The 8,532-nt window shown below is 58.9% G+C and overlaps 1 protein-coding gene across 2 annotated transcripts; it reads right to left on the bottom strand.

The window, feature by feature from the left end:
• Positions 1-362: 362 nt before the first annotated feature.
• Positions 363-7,221, bottom strand: SLC7A4 (solute carrier family 7 member 4). Of its 2 annotated transcripts, none has more exons than XM_064726891.1 (5): positions 7,140-7,221; positions 4,971-6,020; positions 4,178-4,854; positions 3,287-3,395; positions 363-2,767 (listed from the first exon to the last, which is right to left on the bottom strand). In XM_064726891.1, exons 2-5 carry the CDS (start codon positions 5,950-5,952, stop codon positions 2,574-2,576), a joined length of 1,962 nt encoding a protein of 653 aa, XP_064582961.1. In that variant the 5' UTR covers positions 5,953-6,020; positions 7,140-7,221; the 3' UTR covers positions 363-2,573. The 2 variants fall into 2 exon arrangements, with proteins under 2 accessions (XP_064582961.1, XP_064582960.1); XM_064726890.1 differs by having other exon boundaries at positions 544-2,767; positions 4,971-6,023.
• Positions 7,222-8,532: the final 1,311 nt, after the last annotated feature.

Here is an 8,532-nt window from a genome sequence, read left to right as displayed (position 1 = left end):
AGTTTGGATTTTTTTCTCTGGTAATACAATTTTCAGGAACAAATTCCTGTAGAATGGCTGCTGCCATCCCCCTTCTGTGTACATTACTGAGTAGTCAATTAAAAATTAATTAATAAATGTTCTGTGCAGAGCATGTTACCACTGTAGGATAGTGTATGACACATGAAACAACCAATTTTGTAATCCTATTACAAAAAAAACCCCCAAGTGTGCTTGGGAGGCCCCACCGGCTTTCCAGGTGCCAGAGAATTACACTCCAATCCTTTAATACCCTGCTGGCTGCATCCCTGGCACCTCCTGCTCTGCTGGGGAGGACCCTGTGCTTTGTGTGCCACAGCCTAACAGGGATTTCTGTGCATTTTTAGAAATGAATAGATTTAAATAGAATAAATATCAATGGTTACAAGGCTCATTCAATAACTCTTTGGCCTTTTACAGCTTAAGAGGCTGATTGAGACCCCTACTAGGAGAGCTGAGAGATGTGACTGCCATTGACTTTCCTCCACAGGGGAACATAAAAGTCACCCTCAGCCCATCCCTCTCTGTGAGGACTTTCCTGCCCTTCCCCAGCTCTGCACTGGGCTCCCTTTTCCTTCTGTGTCCTGTGGATCTTTTTACTTGCCTTTGTCCTGCTGACAATGGCTTTATTACGGGGATTAAAGCTGAGTCACTAAGGAGAGTTCAGCCTGTGCCTCCCTGGGTGCCTGTTGAACACCTGCTTTTTAATGAAGAAGGACTCTGTTATCCCAGGAAGGACATTTCCCTAGAGAACAACAGTGTGGGGGTGACTGTGGGTTATAAATAATTCCTATGAATTGCACCAGTTCTCACATCCTTTGGCAGCTTTAGTAACCCTGCCCTGGTGCTGACTCAGCACTGTCCTTACTGCTCACAGTGGGGTTCAGTCCTATCTGGGTCAGTGTCAGGGTATTTGTGTACTGTAAGGATCAAGCCCCAGCCCACCCCAGCCCCGTGGGGTCCTGGTTTCTGTGGGTCTGGCTGGAGCTTGTCCTCATGACTGGAACCCCGGTGGCAGCAGGGGGGCAGGGGGCACCCTCCCTGTCCCTGCTTTCTGGGGGGGCTTTCCTGAGCATCAGCTGGGGAGTGCTTCCCACCTTGAGTCCTGGGGACACAGAGATCACAACCAGTCAGAGCCATGGCAGGAAACAGTGTTTATGAGGTGATCAAATCAGTCTGTTGCTCACAAGCCACGACACAGAGGTGCCAAGCGGGGCCACAGCACCAGTGGCGGCAGTGCAGGGACAAGGTGGGACAGAGCAGGGCTGGCAGACAGAGGGGCTCACCAGAGCCAGCGTAGCCTACTGAGGGTAACCACAGTCTCTCTAGGGTCCCCCAGGGACTGGCCTGCAAGAAGTGATGGAACAGCTTGCCCACAGGCCCCAGCCCCTTGCAGCATGCAGAGGATGAGGATGGGGCAGGGTGTCCGTGCTGCAAGGCCTGTCAAGTTGGCAGCCTCACGCTTCACTGACCATGGGCTCATGGGCAAAACAGCCAGGGGTGGCTCCAGCAGGGCTGCTGGGGACACCACCATGGCATCCTTGCAGCTGGGGTGACCCCAAAGCATGGGGATGATTGCTGGGGAGGGGGCAATACCAAAAAAGCACCTGCTGAGCCTGTCCCAGGCCCTAGAGAGCCTGGAAGGGGCAGCATGGGGGGTTGAGTCCCCATGGTGGGGCAAGTGGTGCTGCTGAGGTGCAGAAGTAGGGAGCTGGCTCCAGGCAGACCGGCCCAGGGATGCCACTGGGGACCTCCAGGGACAAGGCAATGTACCTGGGGTCCTGAGCATCCACACCCTGCTCAGGACTGGGGCAAGAGCCTGGCCATGGCATTATCTTCCTGTGGGCATGGCCCCCAGTCCACCCCTCAGACAGTCAATTCGAGCAGCTGGGAAGATGCAGCTGGGCTTTTGCTGTGCCAGCCTCCACTGGCTTTCCCAGGGTGCCTTCCCAGCCACCCACTCTGGCCATATCCCTTCTCCATGTCCTGTCTCCAGCTGCCCCTCAGCTCCCTCAGCTCCAGCCTTTGAGGAGAGCAGCCCTGGGCAGAGGGATGGCAGGGGTGCCTGTGGGGATGCAGGATTGGCCCCTGCCTCCTTCCCAAGGGGACTGTGCAGGAGGAGGGGGGCTGCACTCAGGATGAGGGTCAGCATGGGCAGCACTGGGCTGCCTGTCCTGGTCCCTGGGGAACCTCTGCATGCCCAGCTGCACAGATGTGCTGGCAGACAGGAGATGTACGGCACAGTGCCAGGGTGAGCTCGGGGAGAGGTGAACAAGGACACAGCTCCTCATGAGCAGGGCAGGCACTGGGCTGAGACCCAGCTCTCAAGTGCAGGGGATGGGGAAGGAGGCAGCCAGCCCCTCCACAACCTGTCAGAAGTGTGTGGGGAAGGGTGAGCATCCCCATCCTCTCCAGGTGGAGCCCCACAGCCTGGGCAGCCGCAGTGGCTCTGCTGTCAGAGGAGCAGGACCAGGAGCAGGGGCGTGGGGCTCTCGCCTGACTGCGGGAGAAGATTCCGCCACTCCCGTCTCCAGGTGCCCCCGCTGGCAGGGCTGTCATCTCTTGCCATCATCCGTGTCGGTGTCCGGCAGCCCGGCGGCAGGCTGGCAGCTGGGCTGGACCGCCTGCACCCGCTCCTCCAGGCTGCCCCCCGGGAACACCACGTAGCGCGCGCTGACACGCTGGGCCCGCGGCTCCCGCAGGTTCTCCTTGCTGTGCCAGATGCCGTAGCCAAAGTAGACGAGCAAGCCTGCAGCGGGGACAGGGACAGCAGGGGCTCCAGCACTGTCTGGCTGCTGGCACCAGCATGGCTGGCACCACAGCGGAATGTGGCACGGATGTGGCCAGTAACCCAGCAGAGCGAGAAGATAAAGCACCACGGGGGCTTAACTGAGCCGCATGCAGGAGGAAAAGTGTCCTGCCCAAGGTTATAAGCATGTTAAGAGCAAGGGGAGCACCCTCAGTCCCTGGAAAGGGAAGGACTTCCTGAGCCCCAGGGAGCTGCCGCAGGAGCAGGGGGTGGTTCTGGCCCAGGGCTTTAAGGAGGATTTGAACTTTTAACAGGAACAAGCTGTAACAATCTGGGAAACAGAGAGGCTCAGGAGATGATGGGAGACCTCACCTTGTGTCTCCAAAGGGGAACTGGAGGCAGAAAGGGGCGGGATACGCTTTACTGACCCATAAATGGGGGAGAGGAACTGCCAAAGGAGCTGGAGAGTCCAAGACAAACCCTGCTCCCCCTCCCTGGAGCAGCCATGGGAGCACTCACCCAAGAGCAGCCAGATGGCAAAGCGGAGCCACGTCATGTAACTGAGCTTCAGCATCAGGTAGATGTTGAGGATGATGCTCAGCGCTGGGGACAGGGGCACCAGAGGGATCTGCAGGAGAAAAGGAGTTGGCAGGGGGTGACACCTGCAGGACCACATTCTCAGCCTTTAAAATTATAGGGACAAAACACAGCACTGGCAAATGCGTGGGACAAAGGGACTGTCACCTTGAGATTTCTAGAAGTGGCACTTTTTTTAAGGAAAAGAAACAATGGAGCCAGGAGCTGGGAGCCATGCTGGCAGGGTGGGCACAGGCATCATCATGAGGACCAAACAAGCTCCTGGAGTGATCCTGAGCCAACGTGGTCCTTGCTAGAGGAGCCAGGGCAGGGGCATGGCAGGGAAGTGGTATCACCACTGGTGTTATGAAGCTGCACTGACTAATCAGGGCTCAGGTGGGCTGAAAACAGGAGAGGGGGAGCACAAGAGGCATAGAAGTGGTTTGGAGGCTGAAAATGGGTTCCATCACATAGCTGAAGGGCAGCCAAAGTAAGGAGCTGAGGTAGGAGAGGAGCAGAGGAATTGTGAGGATGAAGAGAAGGGAGCCCAGGGTGGACAGGAGCAATCCCTGGGATCCATCCAATGGGATGGACACAACTGCTGGGGATGTCCTCTCCTGGGGACCAGTGGCCACACAGAGTAACAGCAGAGGCACCAACACTCCCCACACAGGGTGTCCACAAACATCCTCTTCCTCTCCTCTCTCCTCCTCCTTCAGCAGTTGTAGTGCTTTCAACAAAGTGCTGTGCCTGGGAGCCCTGCGGGTCCATCAGAGCTGCTCCCACCTCCCCTCACCCCTGCAGAGGGATTTCCTGCCTGGGCCCTGGGCATACCTGGAAAGTCTGGGTGCTGTGCTGCTGCTCGTGTGCCCAGATGAGGAGGAGGCTGAGCAGGAAGCCCAGACTGAAGAGGACCAGCAGCAGGGAGTAGCTCCAGGTGGGCAGGTGGAGGTGGGTGTTGCCAAACACTAAGACGGAGCAGAGGCAGATGGCAGACACCATCAAGGTCACCACAGCCACCGTGACCACCTCACCTGGGTAGAAGTCGCTGAGGAACTCCAGGTAGGGCTCAAAAGCTGCCTTCAGCTGCCCTGGCTCCCGCTGCTCTTTGCCCTTGTCCCTGTCCACCAGGTTCAGCTTGTCGGAGAAGGACTCGTACTCCTTCAGCTCGCCGCCGGCCAGGCCCTCGTGGGGCTCAGCGCTGGGCCGGCCGCCAGCCCCCGCGGCGGGGACATCCCCCTTGTGCTGCTGGAAGCGCAGCACGATGATGCTGGCAGCCACGAAGGTGTAGGCCAGCAGAGTGCCGATGGACAGGAACTGCACCAGGGCCTCCAGGTCGAAGACAAGGGCCAGCAGGGCCATAAGCAGCCCAAAGACCACGATGCCCACCACGGGCACCTGTGTGCGGGGGTGCACTCGGGAGAAGACCTGAAAGAAGAGCCCATCCTCGGCCATGGCGTAGACGATGCGTGGCAGGGAGAAGAGGTTGCTCAGCAGAACTGTGTTCATTGCTGAGGGATGAGTAGAAGAAGGAAGACCCCATCAGACCCAAACCCAAACTGGAGATTGTTCCCAGCCCCCAAGGCAGGAGGGTGGGGAGCTCCCTCCCACCACTGCCTGTACTCACCACAGATGGAGCCAGCAGCCACCAGAAACCCTGCCCAGGCATAGCCCCTCCTGTAGAATGCATCAGCCAGGGCAGAGTCAGGGTCCAGCGTGTGCCAGGGCACCATCAGTGTCAGCACAACTGACACCAGGATATAGGCACCGGTGGCCAGCCCCAAGGAGAAAGCGATGGCCCTGGGGACAGCCCTCTGTGGGTTCCTGGCCTCTTCACTGGAGGCTGCAATGACGTCAAAGCCCACAAAGGCATAGAAGCAGGTGGCTGTGCCAGCCATGATGCCCGACAGCCCATATGGGGCAAAGCCACCCTCCTGGGTGCTCCAGTTCTTGGGCTGTGCGAGGACAAAACCCATAATGAGGATGAAGAGGATGACACCCATGCTGATGGCTGAGAAGACGTGGTTGAGCCAGGAGGACACTTTGGCCCCAAAGGAGATGAAGGCAGTAGCTACCAGCAGGATGGCAGCTGCCAGGAAGTCTGGATAGTGGGCCAGGAATGGCACCTGCCAGGCACCCACATGGGTCTCAGTGAAGTTCTTGATCTTGTGGTTAAAGATGGAGTCCAGATAGCCACTCCAGGCCCTGGCCACTGCAGCCCCCCCAATCATGTACTCCAGCAGCACATTCCAGCCGATAAGGAAAGCCCAGATTTCACCCACGGACACATAGGTGAACATGTAGGCAGAGCCTGTCTTGGGTACACGGGCTCCAAACTCAGCATAGCAGAGAGCAGCCAGGAGTGAGGCAAAGCCGGCGATGATGAAGGAGACGATGACGGCGGGGCCGGCGATCTCCTTGGCCACGGTGCCCGTGAGGACATACAGCCCAGAGCCCACCATGCCCCCGATGCCCAGCAGCGTCAAGTCGATGGTGGAAAGGCATCTGTTAAAGGATGTCTCCATCATGTCATCCTCCAGGGTCTTCACCCGGTTGAGCTTCTGGCAGAAGCGGGTCAGGTCGGTGGAGCGGGGCAGCCATCTCGCCATCGTGGAGGCAGCGGGCCCTGCCCTCAGCAGAGTGAGGGGTCCTCAGCAGTGAGATCCTGCCTGGCGACCTGCTAGAGGGGGAGGGAGAGATGAACATTCCCTTGGTAGTGAGGTATCGAGTGCTGGGGACAGGGTGGAAAAGCCACCAGGGTGCATTCCAGGCGTCCCTGGCTCCTCAGCCAGCACAGAGCTCAGCAGAGATGCAGGCGTGGCACAGGACAGGGACATGTGCCAGTGTGCCAGGTGGCAGGCAAACCACAGCACTCGCAGGGCAGCATCTCCCCATTAAAGCCCAAACCAGTTTGCTTTGGCCCTGATGAAGGCTTCCCTGCTGCCTCCTCTGCACCTTATCCAACATCTACTTGAATTTCGCCCTGCTGTGCCAGGACCCCACCACGGGGGCATGCAGCATCTCCCTGCTCCCAGAATCCTGCTGCTTCCCCAGAAGCTGCTGCAGAAGTCCAGAGCAGCTCCCATCCGAGTCTCCAGGGAGACCAAGAACCAGGCAGTGCCAGGGACGAGGCACACTGGCACTGCCATCATGACAGTGGGAGGACACAGCACTAGGGACATTCAGGTGCTGCTTCCCAGCTGCTCCATGTGATTGGTGACTCTGGGGACAGTCTCCCCTCCCAGTTGCCCTCCTTCCTGTGTCAGAAGCCCCACACCTACGTAAAAAAACATGTCCTGCACGGAGGGCTGGTGCAGCCCCACAGCAGAGTCCACATCTCGGAGGCCAAAAGGTCGTGAAAAGCCCACGAGGAGATGGAATGACAGCACCGATGATGGCCCGTGAGGACAACGTGCACAATCCGTGCTGGCTGAGGCTCCCAGCCCTGCACATCCAGGTCCCCGCGATCGGAGGCGTTGGCAGTACCGGGGTCCCCAATCCCAAGGAACGCAACAGGCGCAGCTGGGAGGATGCGGAGCTCGGTGCCCACTGGACACGGAGCATCCACGGAGTTCGGCGGCCAAGGGTGGGGACCCCCCAGACCGAGGAAGGTGTGTAGGGATTCCGGATTAATCCCGGGCGGCGAGAGGCGACAGTTTCGCCCCTGTTCAGCCCCGCCACGATGCCGGCTCCGGGCGGCGCCGAGCCCCGACCCCGATCCCGGCCGCGCTCCCCCAGGACGCTCCGCACAGCGCCGATCCCAGCCCGGCTCCCGGTCCCAGGGGCTGTCGCTCACCTGCGAGGGCGGCGGGGGCCCTGCAGCGGCCCCGGCCTCACCTGCTCCGCGCCGCCGCCGCCGCCGGCTCCGCCTCCCGGGGCCCGGCGGAAGGGCGGCGGCAGGGCGGGCCCGCGGCTCCTCCCGGGGCGGGGAGCGGAGCCTGCGGTACCGGGGCGGCACCTCCAGCCCCTGGAAGGGGCAGACACAGGGGTGTCTCCGCGACCCCAGGGTGGGCACCCCCAGGGAGTCTGGATTTCTGAAGCCGCACAGAAACGGGATGCAGGGTGTTCATGCAGACGTTCCAGAGGCTGCAGCCTGGGCTGCTCCGGAGGCAGACTGGGAGAGCTGAGGGTGTTCAGCCTGGAGAAGGCTCCAGGAAGACGTTAGAGCTCTTTCCCATGCCTAAAGGGGTTCCAAGAGAGTTGGAGAGGGACTTGGGACAAGGACCTGGAGTGACAAGGGGGAATGGCTTCCTAGTGACGAATGGCAGGATTATATGGGTTATTAGGAAGGAATTCTTGGCTATGAGGGTGGGCAGGCCCTGGCACAGGGTGCCCAGGGCAGCTGTGGTTGTCCCTGGATCCCTGGAAGTGCCCAAGGCCAGGCTGGACAGGGCTTGAAGCAACCTGGGATAGTAGAAGGTGTTCCTGCTCATGAGCTTCTAATCCAAGGTCTCTTCTAACCCAAACTACTCCGTGATTCTGTAATGGAGCAGTTATCCCAAATCCCATCCCCTGGATGCAGTTCTGGATGGAGCGAGAGGCTGAGATTCTGCTCCTCTGCCTCTACTCACTCTGCTCTGGAGCAGCTACGTGAAGGGCAGGCACATCCTCTGTGCTCAGGTGTTTGTCATGAAGAAACTGAGGTGTGGAGAAAGCTGTGGGAGGAGGAGCTCCTGAAGAGGCCTCTCCAGCTCACAGTCCTCCTGCCTGGCCAGGAGCACAAATCCTGAGCAAAAGCCTGTGGTGTTTCCCCCTGGCTCTGCAGGGCAGTGAAGGGGAATCACCTCTATCCATCTCTAAGTCAAAAGGTGTTTCTTTTCCAGAAGTGCTTCACCTCCTCCTGAACCTCCATAAACCTTCTGCCTCTGCAGCCCCCTGGGGCAGGAGTTTCCCAGGCAGTCACTCATTCCTCCCAAACCTGCCTGTTACAGGTGCCCTGCAATGCTGCTGCTTTTGTGTTTCTAGAGAGTGAAGTCCCTCTCCATGTCACCCTTTTATCTCCACCCTGCCCCCTCTTGTGCCCTTTGTCAAAGATAGAGGAGTCCAGCTCAGCTGGAAGGTGTTCCAGATCCCTGGTGTCCCCAGGGCCTTTGCAGAGCTTGTGCCATCCCTACTGTGCCTTTGTCAGGGTGAAGGAATTTATTTAGGTGCTTCACAGCAGCAACATGTTTTTAATTTTTTCTCTGATC

The sequence above is a fragment of the Zonotrichia leucophrys genome, chromosome 15 (assembly GCF_028769735.1).
Source record: "Zonotrichia leucophrys gambelii isolate GWCS_2022_RI chromosome 15, RI_Zleu_2.0, whole genome shotgun sequence".
Taxonomy (NCBI): domain Eukaryota; kingdom Metazoa; phylum Chordata; class Aves; order Passeriformes; family Passerellidae; genus Zonotrichia; species Zonotrichia leucophrys.
Note: the sequence above shows the minus strand (reverse complement) of the source record. Positions and strands in the feature narration are given on the sequence as shown.

Excerpts from the sequence above, each read along its gene's own strand:
- SLC7A4 (XM_064726891.1), bottom strand. The coding sequence starts at position 5,952 with ATGGCGAGATGGCTGCCCCGCTCCACCGACCTGACCCGCTTCTGCCAG. Across the intron at positions 4,855-4,970 it reads GGCTGCTGGCTCCATCTGTG|CAATGAACACAGTTCTGCTG; the intron begins GTGAGTACAGGC and ends CTCATCCCTCAG. Across the intron at positions 2,768-3,286 it reads TGCCATCTGGCTGCTCTTGG|GCTTGCTCGTCTACTTTGGC; the intron begins GTGAGTGCTCCC and ends TCCCCGCTGCAG.